At 46.5% G+C, this 20,944-nt stretch overlaps 1 protein-coding gene across 1 annotated transcript in view; it reads left to right on the top strand.

Moving 5' to 3' along the window:
• hmcn1 (hemicentin 1) overlaps positions 1–20,944 on the top strand; it is a 213,524-nt gene that overhangs the window by 85,577 nt on the left and 107,003 nt on the right. The window contains exons 15-20 of the mRNA XM_041838786.2: positions 2,938–3,099; positions 3,337–3,531; positions 3,616–3,711; positions 10,737–10,864; positions 14,905–15,049; positions 16,740–16,852. Of these exons, the coding sequence (XP_041694720.2) occupies positions 2,938–3,099; positions 3,337–3,531; positions 3,616–3,711; positions 10,737–10,864; positions 14,905–15,049; positions 16,740–16,852 (839 nt within the window). The remainder of the gene's footprint in view (positions 1–2,937; positions 3,100–3,336; positions 3,532–3,615; positions 3,712–10,736; positions 10,865–14,904; positions 15,050–16,739; positions 16,853–20,944) is intronic.

The raw sequence follows: 20,944 nt of genomic DNA, 5'->3' as shown, positions 1-20,944 counted from the left end.
AACTGACGACCGAGGTCAGCCTGCAGGCGCCTGGCTCGCCACAAGGAGTCGCTAGAGTGTGATGAGCCAAGTAAAGCCCCCCCCCGGCCAACGCTGGGCCAATTGTGCGCCGTCCTATGGGACTCCCGGTCACGACACAGCCTGGGATCGAACCCGGGTCTGTAGTGACGCCTCAAGCACTGCGATGCAGTGCCTTAGACCGCTGCGCCACTCCGGAGGCCTAAAATTGTCCCATTAGGGACAATAGGCTATAAAACGTAGCTCAAGATAAAGTGTCACCTCTCTCTCCAACTCTGCTCTCTTCAAACTATGTCTAGCCTATTAGCTGATATAGCCCAGAAATACTGATGGCCTAATATAATGGGCCACGTGACAATCTCTGGTAATTTCACCTATTTCTTAGGTTATATAGGGCGCAACATTTCTGGTACCATGGCTGGCAAGTGAGCTGCGTCACATATGCCTAAAATAACATTGTGGGACTGCAGGAGTGGGCGGGTGGGTATGAAAGCTGCGGGTGCGGGCGGGTGGGTATGAAGAAATCAGTCCCACACAGACCTCTAGTGTAGAGAAACTGTTGCAGCCATAGAGACACACACACACACACTTACAGAAACAGACACACACAGAGACATACACACACACACATACACACACACAGAGACATACACACATACACAGACAGAGACACACACACACAGAGAAACAGACACAGACAGAGACATACACATACACACACAGAGACATACACACATACACAGACAGAGACACACACACACAGAGAAACAGACACAGACACACAGAGACACACACACACACACACACAGACACATACACACACATAGACATACACATAGACACACACACACACACACACACACACCCACACACACACACAAAGAGACTTCTCATTCACATACCTCTGTGTGTTAGCCTTAATAAATCAGCTTGCCGTGGCCCTGGGCAGTGGGATAGGAAGTCGTATGTTTTATAGAGTGCAGAGCAGGAAGTGGAGTGTTTTATCGGCTGGTGCACAGGAAGTGCTCCTCTGACACCTCTGACACACTTGACTGACTCTGGCCGCCCCGTGGGAACCCTTAAAACGCTCCTGCCTTTTAGTCTAACCCGTAAAACGCTCCTGCCTTTTAGTCTAACCCGTAAAACGCTCCTGCCTTTTAGTCTAACCCTTAAAACGCTCCTGCCTTTTAGTCTAACCCTTAAAACGCTCCTGCCTTTTAGTCTAACCCTTAAAACGCTCCTGCCTTTTAGTCTAACCCTTAAAACGCTCCTGCCTTTTAGTCTAACCCTTAAAACGCTCCTGCCTTTTAGTCTAACCCTTAAAACGCTCCTGCCTTTTAGTCTAACCCTTAAACGTTCCTGCCTTTTAGTCTAACCCTTAAAACGCTCCTGCCTTTTAGTCTAACCCTTAAAACGCTCCTGCCTTTTAGTCTAACCCTTAAAACGCTCCTGCCTTTTAGTCTAACCCTTAAAACGCTCCTGCCTTTTAGTCTAACCCTTAAAACGCTCCTGCCTTTTAGTCTAACCCTTAAAACGCTCCTGCCTTTTAGTCTAACCCTTAAAACGCTCCTGCCTTTTAGTCTAACCCTTAAAACGCTCCTGCCTTTTAGTCTAACCCTTAAAACGCTCCTGCCTTTTAGTCTAACCCGTAAAACGCTCCTGCCTTTTAGTCTAACCCCTAAAACTCTGCTCTGTCCACTTATGCTTTGAACGAGAAAGACAAAGGGAAAGATGAAAAGTACACACTCAAATAAAGAATGTATGATGATTATGTTCATTCGCATTTGATAATAGTTCATTGGTTTTGCTCGCCTGAGTTTATGTATTGAATAGGTTTTGCTCGCCGGAAATAGAATACCTCATGATAAGCTGAAGACCATACTATTTACCAAGAGTTTTCATCTTTTTCATGGCTGTCTATTTACCACCACAAACCGATGCTGGCACTAAGACCGCACTCAACGAGCTGTATAGGGCCATAAGCAAACAAGACTAGGTGAAAAATCTGTCGATGTGCCCTTAAGCAAGGCACTTAACCCTAATTGCTCATGTAAGTCGCTCTGGATAAGAGCGTCTGCTAAGTGACTAAAATGTAAAAATATAAGAAAATGCCCATCCAGAGGCGGCGCTCCTAGTGGCCGGTGATTTTAATGCAGGGAAACTGAAATCCGTCTTACCTCATTTTTACAAGCATTTCGCCTGTGCAATTAGAGGCTAAAAAACTCTAGATCACCTTTACTCCACACACAGTCACCGGCTTCATTAATAAATGCATCGATGATGTAGTCCCCACAGTGACCGTACATACATATCCCAACCAGAAGCCATGGATTACAGGCAACATCCACACTGTGCTAAAGCCTATAGGCTTTGGGATGAATTGGAACGCCGACTGCGAGCCAGGCCTAATCGCCCAACATCAGTGCCCGACCCCACTAATGCTCTTGTGTCTGAATGGAAGCAAGTCTCCGCAGCAATGTTCCAACATTTAGTGGAAAGCCTTCCCAGAAGAGTGGAGGCTGTTATAGCAGCAAAAGGGGGGACCAACTCCATATTAATGCCCATGATTTTGTAATTGAGATGTTCGATGAGCAGGTGTCCACATACATGTTGTGTATCTACCTCAATTACCTCGCACCCCTGCACATCGACTAGGTACTGGTACTCCGTGTATATAACCAAGTTATCATTACTCATTGTGTATTTATTCCTTGTGTTATTGTTTTTCTACTATTTCTATTTTTTCTATTTTTTTCTCTCTGTATTGTTGGGAAGGTCCCGTAAGTAAGCATTTCACTTTAGTCTACACCTGTTGTTTATGAAGCATGTGACAAATAACATTTGATTTGATATGACCATATTGATGGTTGCCAACTTCCTGGTTAACAACTTCCTGGTTGCCCTTTATTTGACCCACAGGCGACCTGCAGCTGCGGCCGTCCTCCTACGTGGAAATTGACTCCCTGGGAGGGACTCTGACGATCAAGGAGGCACAGGACGTTGACGCGGGGGACTACACCTGTGTGGCTGCGAACCCTGCAGGAACCTCCTCACCTGGGAAGATCACCCTGGATGTAGGATGTAAGGATTCCTCTGGACTCTTGAACACATCATGAAAAAGACGGCTTGTAATTTTGGTTATCTGACATCTCTACAACCCAGAAAAACCCAGTTTACCACCAGAAAATCACCTTGTTATATTGTCCCATGTCAAATGTTGCTTGCTGTGTAGATGGCTGTATTGATGAATGAATGTAGACTTTATTCATGGTCTTGTAAGGGATTTAGCTCTTAGTGTTGTTGACCTTTGCCTTCCAGCTGCACCCCAGTTCACCAGAGAACCGTCTGACGTGGCGGCGGACATTGGCTCTAACGTGACCCTGCCGTGCCACGCGCAGGGTCACCCCGAACCCCAGATCATCTGGAGGAGGGAGGACAACGCACCCGTGTTCACCAGACGCCCCGCACACAGCACCATCACACAGAAGACGGGAGGGGACCTGCAAATTAACAGTGAGGTTTCAGTTCATATACACACACACACACACATACACACACACACACACTAATTCCTATCTCCTCTGTTCTATGGGTCAGATCTGTGGGTGGAGGATGAGACGGTGTATGTGTGTGAGGCCCAGAACCAGTTTGGGAGGATCCAGACCCACGCCAGAGTCACTGTCACCGGACTGGGTAAGAGACAGACAGGGATCTCCCATCACATGCTCTGGGTACTGTAGTAGGGGTACAGAGGCTAGGGTAGAGGAGGGTATTATAGGGGTACAGAGTGTAGGGTAGAGGGTATTATAGGGGTACAGAGTGTAGGGTAGAGGAGGGTATTATAGGAGGGGTACAGAGGGTAGGGTAGAGGGTATTATAGGGGTACAGAGGGTAGGGTAGAGGAGGGTATTATAGGGGTACAGAGGGTAGGGTAGAGGAGGGTATTACAGGGGTACAGAGGGTAGGGTAGAGGGTTTTATAGGGGTACAGAGTGTAGGGTAGAGGAGGGTATTATAGGAGGGGTACAGAGGGTAGGGTAGAGGGTATTATAAGGGTACAGAGGGTAGGGTAGAGGGTATTATAAGGGTACAGAGGGTAGGGTAGAGGAGGGTATTATAGGAGGGGTACAGAGGGTAGGGTAGAGGAGGGTATTATAGGGGTACAGAGTGTAGGGTAGAGGGTATTATAGGGGTACAGAGTGTAGGGTAGAGGAGGGTATTATAGGAGGGGTACAGAGGGTAGGGTAGAGGGTATTATAAGGGTACAGAGGGTAGGGTAGAGGGTATTATAAGGGTACAGAGGGTAGGGTAGAGGAGGGTATTATAGGGGTACAGGGGGTAGGGTAGAGCAGGGTATTATAGGGGTACAGAGGGTAGGGTAGAGGAGGGTATTATAGGGTTACAGAGGGTAGGGTAGAGGAGGGTATTATAGGAGGGGTACAGAGGGTAGGGTAGAGGGTATTATAGGGGTACAGGGGGTAGGGTAGAGGAGGGTATTATAGGGGTACAGAGGGTAGGGTAGAGGGTATTATAGGGTTACAGAGGGTAGGGTAGAGGAGGGTATTATAGTGGTACAGAGGGTAGGGTAGAGGAGGGTATTATAGGGGTGCAGAGGGTAGGGTAGAGGAGGGTATTATAGGGGTACAGAGGGTAGGGTAGAGGGTATTATAGGGGTACAGAGGGTAGGGTAGAGGAGGGTATTATAGGGGTACAGAGGGTAGGGTAGAGGAGGGGTATTATAGGGGTACAGAGGGTAGGGTAGAGGAGGGTATTATAGGAGGGGTACAGAGGGTAGGGTAGAGGAGGGTATTATAGGAGGGGTGCAGAGGGTAGGGTAGAGGAGGGTATTATATGGGTACAGAGGGTAGGGTAGAGGAGGGTATTATAGGAGGGGTACAGAGGGTAGGGTAGAGGAGGGTATTATAGGGGTACAGAGGGTAGGGTAGAGGAGGGTATTATAGGGGTACAGAGGGTAGGGTAGAGGAGGGTATTATAGGGGTACAGAGGGTAGGGTAGAGGAGGGTATTATAGGGGTACAGAGGGTAGGGTAGAGGAGGGTATTATAGGAGGGGTGCAGAGGGTAGGGTAGAGGAGGGTATTACAGGGGTACAGAGGGTAGGGTAGAGGAGGGTATTATAGGAGGGGTACAGAGGGTAGGGTAGAGGAGGGTATTATAGGGGTACAGAGGGTAGGGTAGAGGAGGGTATTATAGGGGTACAGAGGGTGGGGTAGAGGAGGGTATTATAGGGGTGCAGATGGTAGGGTAGAGGAGGGTATTATAGGAGGGGTACAGAGGGTAGGGTAGAGGAGGGTATTATAGGGGTACAGAGGGTAGGGTAGAGGAGGGTATTATAGGAGGGGTGCAGAGGGTAGGGTAGAGGAGGGTATTATAGGGGTACAGAGGGTAGGGTAGAGGAGGGTATTATAGGGGTACAGAGGGTAGGGTATAGGAGGGTATTATAGGAGGGGTACAGAGGGAAGTTTAAATGCGCATGTGCCAATTGAATCTCAACAAGGAAACAGTCGATGGTTGTAGATTAACTTTTTATGAAAAAGTATTGATTTCAGCAAACAAACAAAGGCACATAACTGCAGGGGAGAAACATAGGTACAAGGTTAGCATTTCATCATTTAAAAGGTTGGAATTATTGTTCTTGGCTGAATCGATGAGTTGAATTCCATAAAGCCTGGTCTCTGCTCCACTCCGTTGGTGGAGTTCATCAGAAACGTCCTTCACCATGGAGTGGAGTTTAGTCAGCTAGACCTAACTCATCAAAGGTCAGGTCTGTCTTTTGTTGCGTGCAAAGACAGAATGCTACTTTTGAAATGAAAGTAATATTTTCACTGGGAGCAGCAGAGGAAAGCGCTCAGGGTTTGAGTGATATTTCAGTTGTGTTGGAGTTGTGTGTGTGAGTTATGGTCAGATTGCATTGAGTTTATTTGGAAGCGAGGGAATGTAGGGGTGAACTTAGCGGAACGCAGCTCAAATTCCCTGGCACGGTTTGAAGGGGATGTCAGTTCGTGCAGATGTCATGGGAGAAAAAAGACCTAAATCACAGTGAGAAAGAGAGAGTAGCGAGAAACACTGAGTGTACAAAACATTAGGAACACCTGCTCTTTCAATGACATAGACTGACAAGGTGATTCCAGGCGCACCGGTTTGAGTTAAGAACTGCATCACTGCTGGGTTTTTCCATGCTCAACAGTTTCCTGTGTGCATCAAGAATGGTCTACCACCCAAAGGAGTAAACATGGGCCAGCATCCCTGTGGAACGCTTTCGACACCTGGGAGAGGGAGGAGGGAGGGAGGAGGGAGGGAGAGGAGGAGAGAGGGAGAGAGAGAGAGAGAGAGAGAGAGAGAGAGAGAGAGGGAGAGAGAGAGAGAGAGAGAGAGAGAGAGAGAGAGAGAGAGAGAGAGAGAGAGAGAGAGAGAGAGAGAGAGAGAGAGAGAGAGAGAGAGAGAGAGCGAGCTGTGGACCGTCTGTGGTTAAGTTGAGCCTGTGTGTGCCTGCGAGCAAGTGTTACATTCATCTGACTCCTATATATTTCTATTTGATTAAAGCGGGAGAGACACAGATATGGCTGGGCAGCATCCATAGAGGAGATTGTTGATCGGAGTCCAGAGTTTGGTTTCTAACTTCAAAGCCCAGCCCTGTCAAAGCCCATACACTTCTTTGGATTGTATGTGACTGTAAATGTTTGTATGTGTTTTTATGAAAAGCCTGCGTTCTCTCCTTAAATCACCACTGCATGTATCACAACCCTGTTAACTGCACGGCAGGTATGTACAGTATGTGTGTGTGTGTGAGTGTGTGTGTGTGTATGTGAGTATGTGAGTGTGTGTGTGTATGTGAGTGTGTGTGTGTGTGTGTGTGTATGTGAGTGTGTGTGTGTGTGTATGTGAGTGTGTGTGTGTGTGTGTGAGTGTGTGTGTGTGCATGCTTCTTAAATGTTGTGTGTGTTTGTTTACACACGTGCACCTTATTAAGCACCATTCAGCAGCAATCACTGGGTTCTTATTTGGAATAAAAGGTCCCATCAGATCGAGCCGCCCCATATTAACGTGTGCCCCACTCCCCGCCCAGCCCATTACACCCCGCCTCTGGGGTTACTGTGGCAACGCTACAAGCAAAACATGGGAGGTGTCCCAATCGGTCCTACAGCACAGCAGCCCTCTCTCTCTGTGTCTCTCTCTCTGTGTCTCTCTCTCTGTGTCTCTCTCTCTGTGTCTCTCTCTCTGTGTCTCTCTCTCTGTGTCTCTCTCTCTGTGTCTCTCTCGGTCTGCCAGTCTGTGTCTCTCTCTCTGTGTCTCTCTCTCTGTGTCTCTCTCGGTCTGCCAGTCTGTGTCTCTCTCTCTGTGTCTCTCTCTCTGTGTCTCTCTCTCTGTGTCTCTCTCTCTGTGTCTCTCTCTCTGTGTCTCTCTCTCTGTGTCTCTCTCGGTCTGCCAGTCTGTGTCTCTCTCTCTGTGTCTCTCTCGGTCTGCCAGTCTGTGTCTCTCTCTCTGTGTCTCTCTCTCTGTGTTTCTCTCTCTGTGTCTCTCTCTCTGTGTCTCTCTCGGTCTGCCAGTCTGTGTCTCTCTCTCTGTGTCTCTCTCGGTCTGCCAGTCTGTGTCTCTCTCTCTGTGTCTCTCTCTCTGTGTCTCTCTCTCTGTGTCTCTCTCTCGATGTCTCTCTCTCTGTGTCTCTCTCGGTCTGCCAGTCTGTGTCTCAATTTTTTTGTTTGTTGGTATTTTACCCCCTTTTTCTCCCCAATTTTGTGGTATCCAAGTGGTAGTAGTTACAGTCCCATCACTGCAACCCCCGTACGGACACAGGAGAGGCGAAGGTCGAGAGTCATGCGTCCTCCGAAACACAACCCAACAGAGCCACACTGCTTCTTGACACCGTGCCCTCTTAACCCGGATGCCAGCCACACCAATGTGTCAGAGGAAACACTGTACACCTGGCGACAGAGTCAGCGTGCACTGCACCCAGGCCCACCACAGGGGTCGCTATAGCGCAATGGGACAAGGACATCCCTGCCGGCCAAACCCTCCCCTACCCAGGACGATGCTGGGCCAATTGTGCGCCGCCCCATGGGTTTCCCGGTCGTGGCCGGCTACGACAGAGCCTGGACTCGAACCAGGATCTCTAGTGGCACAGCTAGCACTGCGATGCAGTGCCTTAGACCACTGCGCCACTCGGGAGGCCCAGTCTGTGTCTCTCTCTCTCTCTCTCTCTCTCTCTCTCTCTCGCTCGCTCTGTCTGTCTGTCTGTCTGTCTGTCTGTGTCTCTGTCTCTCTTCATTCAATTCAATTCAATTTAAGGGCTTTATTGGCATGGGAAACATATGTTTACATTGCCAAAGCAAGTGAAATAGATAAAAAACAAGTGAAATAAACAGTAAACATTACACTCACAAAAGTTCTACAGGAATAGAGACATTTCAAATGTCATATTATGGCTTTATACAGTGTTGTAATGATGTGCAAATAGTTAAGTACAAAAGGGAAAATGGTTGCGCTTTTCTTGTGGCAACAGATCACAAATATTGCTGCTGTGATAGCACACTGTGGTATTTCACCCAATAGATATGGGAGTTTATCAAAATTGGATTTGTTTTCAAATTCTTTGTGGGTCTGTGTAATCTGAGGGAAATATATGTCCCTAATATGGTCATACATTTGGCAGGAGTTTAGGAAGTGCAGCTTTTCTGCCGAATTCTGCTCTGCATGCATTATTTGGTGTTTTACGTTGTACACAGAGGATATTTTTGCAGAGTTCTGCATGCAGAGTCTCAATTTGGTGTTTTTCCCATTTTGTGAATTCTTGGTTGGTGAGCGGACCCCAGACCTCACAACCATAAAGGGTAATGGGTTCTATAACTGATTCAAGTATTTTTTGCCAGATCCTAATTGGTATGTTGAATTTTATGTTCCTTTTGATGGCATAGAAGGCCCTTCTTGCCTTGTCTCTCAGATCGTTCACAGCTTTGTGGAAGTTACCTGTTGCGCTGATGTTAAGGCCGAGGTATGGATCGTTTTTTGTGTGCTCTAGGGCAACGGTGTCTAGATGGAATTTGTGGTCCTGGCAACTGGACCTTTTTTGGAACACCATTATTTTTGTCTTACTGAGATTCACTGTCAGGGCCCAAGTCTGACAGAATCTGTGCAGAAGATCTAAGTGCTGCTTTAGGCCCTCCTTAGTTGGGGACAGAAGCACCAGATCATCTGCAAGCAGTAGACATTTGAGTTCAGATTCTAGTAGGGTGAGGCTGGGTGATATACAGTATATGTTGAAGAGGGTGGGGCTTAAGCTGCATCCCTGTCTCACCCCACGGCCCTGTAGAAAGAAATGTGTGTGTTTTTTGCCAATTTTAACCGCACACTTGTTGTTTGTGTACATGGATTTTATAATGTTGTATGGTTTTCCGCCAACACCGTTTTCTCTCTCCGTATCTCTCTCTCTCTCTCTCTGTCTCTCTCTGTCTCTCTCTGTCTCTCTCTGTCTCTCTCGCTCTCTCTCTGTCTCTCTCTCTCTCTCTCTCTCTCTCTCTCTCTCTCTCTCTCTCTCTCTCTCTCTCTCTCTCTGTCTCTCTGTCTCTCTCTCTCTCTCTCTCTCTCTCTCTCTCTCTCTCTGTCTCTCTGTCTCTCTGTCTCTCTGTCTCTCTCTCTCTCTCTCTCTCTCTCTCTCTCTCTCTCTCTCTCTCTCTCTCTCTCTCTCTCTCTCTCTCTCTCTCTCTCTCTCATATCGTCTGTTAGCTCAGCAGCTGGCTAGAACCACATTACATCAGGCAGACCTTATCTCTTCCTATAGTCAGTCAACCAGCCAGCCAGTCAGTCAATCCATTTTTATGTTATGTGTGAACATAAAATGAGGATTCCTTTTCAATCTGGTGACCATTTTGTTAATCTCTCTGTTTTACCTCATACTGTATCCTCTCAGGCAGGAATCCACAGTGTTCTCACGCCACATGCCCAGTTCCAGTCGCAGAGTGGAGAGACAGGACACTAACTGACGGCTGTTTGTGTTACAGGCCAGAGGGATAAGAGATGTAATGTTGGAACGTATACAATGTATACATTAACCCTGAGTGTCACTCGGTCTACTCGAGCATAGAATGTCTATCTTATGTTTCATCGTACCATATGTTCTGGGCTCAGAAAGAGTATTTAGGCCTAGACCAGGATTTTCCTGGTCAGGTCAGGTGGTCAGGGTTCATGATGGGCGTTTTCATATCTTTCCACTCAGGGGGTCAGTTCATATCAACGAGGATGGTCAGAATGTGGTCACATTGTGTTTGACTGGAGACGGTTGGGTGGTCAGTTTATGGTCAGATTATCTTCATGGTGGTCATGTTCTCCTAGCCAACACCCTGTCAACTGTCTCTGTCAGGCCCCCAGATGACCGTTACAGTGACCGTGTGAACGTGTTCAAATCGCTGATCATTCACACACATACGTATGATGTCATCCATCTAGGCCAAGTGTGTGTGTGTGTGTGTTTGTGAGCTCTTAACATATTGCCTATGGAGAGAGTGTAAATACGTCAGTGTTTATAGCAACCATGCGTTCCCTAAGCCTCACGGTATGGAGATGTGGAAACCATATGGAAGAGAGTGTGTGGTAAAGCAGGGAGGCAACTGGAGAGTGGACCCAGGGGAGGTGAACCCTGGCCAGGCATGGAGAGAGCAGGTGAGCCCCTGGTAACAACTAACCACTTTTTTCATTATTATTTACAGTGTCCCCGGTGATTGGCCACAGTCCGGGTGTGCTGAGTGTGATCAAGGAGCAGCAGGTGACTCTGCCCTGTGTGCTACTGGCGGGAAACCCCCTACCTGAGAGACGCTGGCTACACAACCACGGCCTGGTGAGAAGGCTGTACACTCACTGGCACACTCACATTTACATTTTAGTCATTTAGCAGACGCTCTTATCCAGAGCAATTAGGGTTAAGTGCCTTGCTCAAGGGCACATGGACAGATTTTTCACCTAGTCGGCTCGGGGATTAGAAGCAGCGACCTTTCGGTTACTGGCACAACGCTTTTAACCACTAAGCTACCTACTTCCTACTGCCCCCCCGTGGGAATCGAACCCACAACCCTGGCGTTGCAAACGCCATGCTCTACCAACTGAGCTACATCCCTGCCGGCCATTCCCTCCCCTACCCTGGATGACGCTGGGCCACATGCCTTTTGGCTGCCCCATGGGTCTCCCGGTCACGGCCGGCTACGACAGAGCCTGGATTCGAACCAGGATCTCTAGTGGCACAGCTAGCACTGTGATGCAGGTTAAACACTGTGAATGAGATTACACCAATTTCTTCTCAGACAGTCGAGGAATGATTCATAGAAATGAACAAAAAGATTAACAAAACCCCTCTACCTCCACAGTTACTTACAGTGGCTTGCGAAAGTATTCACCCCCCTTGGCGTTTTTCCTATTTTGTTGCCTTACAACCTGGAATTCAAATTGATTTTTGGGGGGGGTTTGTATCATTTGATTTGCACAACATGCCTACCACTTTGAAGATGCAAAATATGTTTTATTGTGAAACAAACAAGAAATAAGACCAAAAAAAAGAAAACTTGAGCGTGCATAACTATTCACCCCCCCAAAGTCAATACTTTGTAGAGCCACATTTTGCAGCAATTACAGCTGCAAGTCTCTTGGGGTATGTCTCTATAAGCTTGGCACATCTAGCCACTGGGATTTTTTCCCATTCTTCAAGGGAAAACTGCTCCAGCTCCTCCAAGTTGGATGGGTTCCGCTGGTGTACAACAATCTTTAAGTCATACCACAGATTCTCAATTGGATTGAGGTCTGGGCTTTGACTAGGCCATTCCAAGACATTTAACTGTTTCCCCTTAAACCACTCGAGTGTTGCTTTAGCAGTATGCTTAGTGTCATTGTCCTGCTGGAAGGTGAACCTCCGTCCCAGTCTCAAATCTCTGGAAGACTGAAACAGGCTTCCCTCAAGAATTTCCCTGTAATTAGCGCCATCCATCATTCCTTCAATTCTGACCAGTTTCCCAGTCCCTGTCGATGAAAAACATCCCCATGACATGATGCTGCCACCACCATGCTTCACTGTGGGGATGGTGTTCTCGGGGTGATGAGAGGTGTTGGGTTTGCGCCAGACATAGCGTTTTCCTTGATGGCCAAAAAGCTCAATTTTAGTCTCATCTGACCAGAGTACCTTCTTCCATATGTTTGGGGAGTCTCCCACATGCCTTTTGGCGAACACCAAATGTGTTTGCTTATTTTTTTGTTTAAGCAATGGCTTTTTTCTGGCCACTCTTCCGTAAAGCCCAGCTCTGTGGAATGTACGGCTTAAAGTGGTCCTATGGATAGATAATCCAATCTCCGCTGTGGAGCTTTGCAGCTCCTTCAGGGTTATCTTTGGTCTCTTTGTTGCCTCTCTGATTAATGCCCTCCTTGCCTGGTCCATGAGTTTTGGTGAGTGGCCCTCTCTTGGCAGGTTTGTTGTGGTGCCGTATTCTTTCAATTTTTTATAATGGATTTAATGGTGCTCCGTGGGATGTTCAAAGTTTCTGATATTTTTTTATAACCCAAGCCTGATCTGTACTTCTCCACTATTCTGTCCCTGACCTGTTTGGAGAGCTCCTTGGTCTTCATGGTGCCGCTTGCATGGTGGTGCCCCTTGCTTAGTGGTGTTGCAGCCTTTCAGAACATGTGTATACAGTGGGGGAAAAAAGTATTTAGTCAGCCACCAATTGTGCAAGTTCTCCCACTTAAAAAGATGAGAGAGGCCTGTAATTTTCATCATAGGTACACGTCAACTATGACAGACAAAATGAGATTTTTTTTTCCAGAAAATCACATTGTAGGATTTTAAATGAATTTATTTGCAAATTATGGTGGAAAATAAGTATTTGGTCAATAACAAAAGTTTCTCAATACTTTGTTATATACCCTTTGTTGGCAATGACACAGGTCAAACGTTTTCTGTAAGTCTTCACAAGGTTTTCACACACTGTTGCTGGTATTTTGGCCCATTCCTCCATGCAGATCTCCTCTAGAGCAGTGATGTTTTGGGGCTGTCGCTGGCCAACACGGACTTTCAACTCCCTCCAAAGATTTTCTATGGGCTTGAGATCTGGAGACTGGCTAGGCCACTCCAGGACCTTGAAATGCTTCTTACGAAGCCACTCCTTCAAGGTTGCCCGGGCGGTGTGTTTGGGATCATTGTCATGCTGAAAGACCCAGCCACGTTTCATCTTCAATGCCCTTGCTGATGGAAGGAGGTTTTCACTCAAAATCTCACGATACATGGCCCCATTCATTCTTTCCTTTACACGGATCAGTCGTCCTGGTCCCTTTGCAGAAAAAACAGCCCCAAAGCATGATGTTTCCACCCCCATGCTTCACAGTAGGTATGGTGTTCTTTGGATGCAACTCAGCATTCTTTGTCCTCCAAACACGACGAGTTGAGTTTTTACCAAAAAGTTCTATTTTGGTTTCATCTGACCATATGACATTCTCCCAATCCTCTTCTGGATCATCCAAATGCACTCTAGCAAACTTCAGACGGGCCTGGACATGTACTGGCTTAAGCAGGGGGGACACGTCTGGCACTGCAGGATTTGAGTCCCTGGCGGCGTAATGTGTTACTGATGGTAGGCTTTGTTACTTTGGTCCCAGCTCTCTGCAGGTCATTCACTAGGTCCCCCCGTGTGGTTCTGGGATTTTTGCTCACCGTTCTTGTGATCATTTTGACCCCACAGGGTGAGATCTTGCGTGGAGCCCCAGATCGAGGGAGATTATCAGTGGTCTTGTATGTCTTCCATTTCCTAATAATTGCTCCCACAGTTGATTTCTTCAAACCAAGCTGCTTACCTATTGCAGATTCAGTCTTCCCAGCCTGGTGCAGGTCTACAATTTTGTTTCTGGTGTCCTTTGACAGCTCTTTGGTCTTGGCCATAGTGGAGTTTGGAGTGTGACTGTTTGAGGTTGTGGACAGGTGTCTTTTATACTGATAACAAGTTCAAACAGGTGCCATTAATACAGGTAACGAGTGGAGGACAGAGGAGCCTCTTAAAGAAGAAGTTACAGGTCTGTGAGAGCCAGAAATCTTGCTTGTTTGTAGGTGACCAAAAACTTATTTTCCACCATAATTTGCAAATAAATTCATAAAAAATCCTACAATGTGATTTTCTGGATTTTTTTTTCCTCAATTTGTCTGTCATAGTTGACGTGTACCTATGATGAAAATTACAGGCCTCTCTCATCTTTTTAAGTGGGAGAACTTGCACAATTGGTGGCTGACTAAATACTTTTTTCCCCCACTGTATATCCTGAGATCATGTGACAGATCATGTAACACTTAGATGGTACACAGGTGGACTTTATTTAACTAATTATGTGACTTCTGAAGGTAATTGGTTGCACCAGATCTTATTTAGGGGCTTCATAGCAAAGGGGGTGAATACATATGCACACACCACTTTTCCGTAATTTATTTTTTAGACTTTTTTGAAATAAGTTATTTTTTTTCATTTCACTTCACCAATTTGGACTATTTTGTGTATGTCCATTACATGAAATCCAAATAAAATCCATTTAAATTGCAGGTTGTAATGCAACAAAATTGGAAAAACACCAAGGGGGATGAATACTTTTGCAAGGCACTGTACTCACTGCAGCGTTTATGAAGGTGGCTATTGTTTTAGCAATTATTTATTTGACCTTTTATAGGACAAATTTAAAACTAATATTAGACTTGTCTATGGACCACCAGTGCTCGTTTTGAGTAGAGGTCCATTCTTTAAGTGTATTTGGGTTGCATGTTTTATACATGCCACATGCCAATACAGCTGGTTTTGTGTGTGTGTTTGTGTCCGTCCATGTGATGTTCTCACCTTTTGAATGTGTTGTCGTCCATGCCAGGTGAGCTCCAGCCCGTATGTGACGGTGCGTAGGGACGGCAGCCTGCATATAGAGCACGTTCGTCTGGAGGACGGAGGGGACTACACCTGCCTGGCGGAGAACGTGCTGGGCTCTAGCAACCACACCACCACCCTCAACATCTATGGTAAGACCACAGCATGAACCACAAAACCATGGTCAACATATACGATACGACCACAGTAAGACTACTGTAGCAACAACTACAGTTGGTCAATATTTATGCTACAGTCAGACCACACTAGTGTATGCCCACTGTAGCAATAACCCGTACCCCTGCACATAGACTGGTACCGGTACCTCTTGTATATAGCCTCGTTATTGTTATTTTATGGTGTTACTATTTTTCCTTTCGTTTATTTAACAGATTTTTCTTACTTAATTTTGTAATACTCTGCATTGTTAGTTAAGGGCTCGTAAGTAAGCATTTCATGGTAAGGTCTACACTTGTTGTATTCGGCGCAAATTTGATTTGATTTGTGCTAGGACCACACAACCACGGTCAGAATCTATGGTAAGACCACTGTAACAGTGAGGACAATAAAACTATGGTCAACATTTAAAGCCATTGTTAACGTCTACTAAACAGTTATACTGTAAATCTTCTGTGGGACCACACTGTTGTTTCCACTGTATATCTACTGTCGGCAAGACTGTATTGGAGGCGTTCCATAATCCTCCAGAACGTTCTCTTCTTCTCTGTGGGCTGTCTGACTCCACACACAATGAACCTTTATTCTCCTCTCCCTCATCCCCCACTCTTTCTCTCTCTCTCTCTCTCTCTCACTCTCTCTCGCTCTCTCTCTCTCTCTCTCTCTCTCTCTCTCTCTCTCTCTCTCTCTCTCTCTCTCTCTCTCTCTCTCACTCTCTCTCTCTCTCTCGCTCTCTCTCTCTCTCTCTCTCTCCACCTCTCTCTCTCTCTCTCTCTCTCTCTCTCTCTCTCTCTCTCTCTCTCTCTCTCTCTCTCTCTCTCTCTCTCACTCTCTCTCTCTCTCTCTTGCTCTGTACTCTCTCTCTCACTCTCTCTCACTCTGTACTCTCTCTCTCTCGCTCTGTACTCTCTCTCTCTCTCGCTCTGTACTCTCTCGCTCTCTCGCTCTGTTCTTACATCATTAATTAAACTGTCTGAGTTTGCATAAAAACCAGGAACAGCTGTTGAGAGTGGCACAGTTTGGAAGGGTTTGGAACAGGAAGAGGGAAAAATATGTTCTCATTCTTTGTTGGAACCAGTTTGGGTGGTGCTTCTACAATTCTACCTTCATAAATGGGAATGGGTCATGGCGTGTTAAAATGCTCTTTGAAAGGCTGGAATTAGGTCATTTATATATCCTTATATGTTTCTCTAGACATTTCCTTCTAACTTTTCTCAGAGAACAACCACAGGCACAGACTAGCAGGACTGTGCATTATTTGGCAGCGCACCTTCAGTAGACAATGTCCAAAGAATGTATTTTGTCTGCGTGTTACATGAGAGAGTGAGAACGTGTGAAGTCATCATGAGTGAAATAACTAATTGTACAGTGATGTTAAACTGTGGATTTGTCTCTGTAGCCGCTCCAGGTTTCCAGCGTTAATATCTTCCCCAGATGTCCCAGTGCCTATTGATAAAACAGAAAGACTGAGAGAGAGAGAGAAAGAGAGAGGGAGCGAGGGAGAGATGAAGGAGAGGAGAGGGATACCTTTATGTGTGTCAGCCAAACACTGTGTCCACCATCCAGACGCCACAGAGACACAACATTCTGTACACAAAATGTAGACACACACACACAGGTTCACTGGTCTAACTTAATGCCCCCCCTCTCCTCTCCCCTCATCAGTGATGCCCACCATCCAACATGGCCCTCAGGTCTTCAGTACCATAGAGGGCACCCCCATCTCCCTGCCCTGTCGTGCCGACGGAGTGCCCACGCCCGACATCACCTGGACCAAGGTCTGTAGTACTTTGTTTTTGACGAATGTCCTCCATCTCACTGAGTTTGGGGCAAGTTTATCCAGGTCACACCAGTTGAGTTGCATTGTAATACACTCTCTTGTTTTACTGTTTCTCTCCGTCTGTCAGCGTCAGCCTACATCCTTCATTCTCTGTTTCTCTCCCTCTGTCAGCATCAGCCTACATCCTCCATTCTCTGTTTCTCTCCGTCTGTCAGCGTCAGCCTACATCCTCCATTCCCTGTTTCTCTCCGTCTGTCAGCGTCAGCCTACATCCTCCATTCTCTGTTTCTCTCCGTCTGTCAGCGTCAGCCTACATCCTCCATTCTCTGTTTCTCTCTGTCTGTCAGCGTCAGCCTACATCCCTTCATTCCCTGTTTCTCTCCGTCTGTCAGCGTCAGCCTCATCCCTCCATTCTCTGTTTCTCTCCGTCTGTCAGCGTCAGCCTACATCCTCCATTCTCTGTTTCTCTCTGTCTGTCAGCGTCAGCCTACATCCTCCATTCTCTGTTTCTCTCCGTCTGTCAGCGTCAGCCTACATCCTCCATTCTCTGTTTCTCTCTGTCTGTCAGCGTCAGCCTACATCCTTCATTCCCTGTTTCTCTCCGTCTGTCAGCGTCAGCCTACATCCTTCATTCCCTGTTTCTCTCCGTCTGTCAGCGTCAGCCTACATCCTCCATTCTCTGTTTCTCTCCGTCTGTCAGCGTCAGCCTACATCCTCCATTCTCTGTTTCTCTCTGTCTGTCAGCGTCAGCCTACATCCTTCATTCCCTGTTTCTCTCCGTCTGTCAGCGTCAGCCTACATCCTCCATTCTCTGTTTCTCTCCGTCTGTCAGCATCAGCCTACATCCTCCATTCTCTGTTTCTCCCTCTGTCAGCATCAGTCTACATCCTTCATTCTCTGTTTCTCTCCGTCTGTCAGCGTCAGCCTACATCCTCCATTCTCTGTTTCTCTCCGTCTGTCAGCGTCAGCCTACATCCTCCATTCTCTGTTTCTACCTCGCCGTGCCTCCACACTCTCCTTCTCCCAAGTCCATCCTCTCTCCTCTTCATGCTGCTTGATCCAGTCGTGGTGGGATCTTCTGTCACGTTCGTCGATAGATGAAGATGAAGCGGACCAAGGCGCAGCGTGATAAGCGTACATACTTTAATGTGTACACACACGAACCAAAACAATAAACAAACGATACGTGAAGTCCGAGGTTAAATAACACAAACCTTAACGGAACAAGATCCCACAATGACTAGTGAAAACAGGCTGCCTAAGTATGGTTCCCAATCAGAGACAACGAGCTACAGCTGCCTCTGATTGGGAACCACCCTGGCCAACATAGATCTAAACGATCTAGAATGAAAACATGGAACAACTAAACATAGGAAAATCCACACCCTGGCTCAACATTTAAGAGTCCCCAGAGCCAGGGCGTGACAATAATTCACTGTATCACAATTCCAGTGGGTCAGAAGTTTACATACACTAAGTTGACTGTGCCTTTAAACAGCTTGGAAAATTCCAGAAAATGATGTCATGGCTTTAGAAGCTTCTGATAGGCTAATTGACATAATTTGAGTCAATTGGAGGTGTCCCTGTGGATGTATTTCAAGGCCTACCTTCAAACTCAGTGCCTCTTTGCTTGACATCATGGGAAAATCAAAAGAAATCAGCCAAGACCTCAGAAAAAAAAATGGTAGACCTCCACAAGTCTGGTTCATCCTTGGGAGCAATTTCCAAATGCCTGAAGGTACCACATTCATCTGTACAAACAATAGTACGCAAGTATAAACACCATGGGACCACGCAGCCGTCATATCGCTCAGGAAGGAGATGCGTTCTGTCTCCTAGAGATGAACGTACTTTGGTGCGAAAAGTGCAAATCAATCCCAGAACAACAGCAAAGGACCTTGTGAAGATGATGGAGGAAACAAGTACAAAAGTATCTATATCCACAGGAAATCGAGTCCTATATCGACATAACATGAAAGGCCGCTCAGCAAGGAAGAAGCCACTGCTCCAAAACCACCATAAAAAAACCAGACTATGGTTTGCAACTGTACATGGGGACAAAGATTGTACTTTTTGGAGAAATGTCCTCTGGTCTGATGAAACAAAACTAGAACTGTTTGGCCATAATGACAATCGTTATGTTTGGAGGAAAAGGGGGGTTGCTTGCAAGCCAAAGAACACCATCTCAACCGTGAAGCACGGGAGTGGCAGCATCATGCTGTGGGGTTGCTTTGCCGCAGGAGGGACTGGTGCACTTCACAAAATAGATGGCATCATGAGGAAGGAAAATTATGTGGATATATTGAAGCAACATCTCAAGACATCAGTCAGGAAGTTAAAGCTTGGTCGCAAATGGTCTTCCAAATGGACAATGACCCCAAGCGTACTTTAAAAGTTGTGGCAAAATGGCTTAAGGACAACAAAGTCAAGGTATTAGAGTGGCCATCACAAAGCCCTGACCTCAATCCTATAGAAAATGTGTGGGCAGAACTGAAAAAGCATGTGCGAGCAAGGAGACCTACAAACCTGACTCAGTTAAAATTCACCCAACTTATTGTGGGAAGCTTGTGGAGGCTATGCGAAACGTTTGACCCAAGTTAAACAATTTAAAGGCAATGCTACCAAATACTAATTGAGTGTATGTAAACTTCTGACCCACTGGGAATGTGATGAAAGAAATAAAAGCTGAAAGAAATCATTTTCTCTACTATTATTCTGACATTTCACATTCTTAAAATAAAGTGGTGATCCTAACTGACCTAAGACAGGACATTTTTACTAGGATTAAATGTCAGGAATTGTGAAAAACTGAGTTGAAATGTATTTGGCTAAAGTGTATGTAAACTTCCGACTTCAACTGTACATACTACCAAGCTATAATGTGGGAACTCATGACAGCCTTTTTCCTATTAGTGTAATGTACCCTATCTGTTCTGGAACTGGACATGCTTGTACATGGTGTTTGTGTGCTCACATGCACTTATAGTTACACATATGGTATGTATGGTATTATGTTGTGTGGGAATGAGGGGGTGGGGGTTTGAAGGGGGATGGGGGGTTTGAAGGGGGCGTGGGGGCGTGGGGGTTTTAAGGGCTGGAGGATGTGTGGAGCTAAAGGCTGTGTGGAATAAAGACACTATCTCCCATTAGAAAGTTGGTCATATCTCTAAAGGAGAAACAGGGTTTTCACGCTAGTTCACATACTCTAGACCTCACTTTAACACACTATACAAAGGCCTGCTGTGTCCTAAACAGTTGGACTGACCAACTGTGTTGGGTTGTGTTGCACTGTGTTGGGTAGAGTCATGCTGTGTTGGGTTGTGTTGCACTGTGTTGGGTAGAGTCAGGCTGTGTTGGGTTGTGTTGCACTGTGTTGGGTAGAGTCATGCTGTGTTGGGTTATGTTGCACTGTGTTGGGTAGAGTCATGCTGTGTTGGGTTGTGTTGCACTGTGTTGGGTAGAGTCATGCTGTGTTGGGTTGTGTTGCACTGTGTTGGGTAGAGTCATGCTGTGTTGGGTTGTGTTGCCCTGTGTTGGGTAGAGTCATGCTGTGTTGGGTTGTGTTGCACTGTGTTGGGTAGAGTCAGGCTGTGTTGGGTAGAGTCATGCTGTGTTGGGTTGTGTTGCACTGTGTTGGACCAAGAGAACATGAGACGTGCCCTTAGAGCAGTGATGTGCCTCCCTTAAAGACACACCTGTGGCCTGTTATGTATTTTTAGACCAATCACTTTCCCAGTGGTGGATTCTGGGAAGACAATGGCAGAAGACCGTAACAGGCCTTTGACTGTGTGTGTGTATGTGTTTGTGTGAGTGTGTGCGTGGGCGTGTCAGTGTGTGTGTGCGCATGTGTGTGGTTCAGTTTTTCTCATCATGCACACTGTTAAAGTGAATGGGGCTTCAGAGGCATATGAAACCTGACTCTGATAAGTTCTGCACCAGCTGCTCTGTTCCTATTCTCTCTGATTCCTTCACCCTGCGTTCTCCAACGTATCAATCCCATGTCAAAGCCACCAGGCCAACTCACATAGTACCCCCTCTTCCATGGTGCTTGATTGTTTTGAGACAGGTGTTAGTAGACATCAAGCTCACA

The sequence above is a fragment of the Coregonus clupeaformis genome, chromosome 20 (genome assembly GCF_020615455.1).
Source record: "Coregonus clupeaformis isolate EN_2021a chromosome 20, ASM2061545v1, whole genome shotgun sequence".
Lineage (NCBI taxonomy): Eukaryota > Metazoa > Chordata > Actinopteri > Salmoniformes > Salmonidae > Coregonus > Coregonus clupeaformis.
This window is presented reverse-complemented; position numbering and strand designations above follow the sequence as displayed.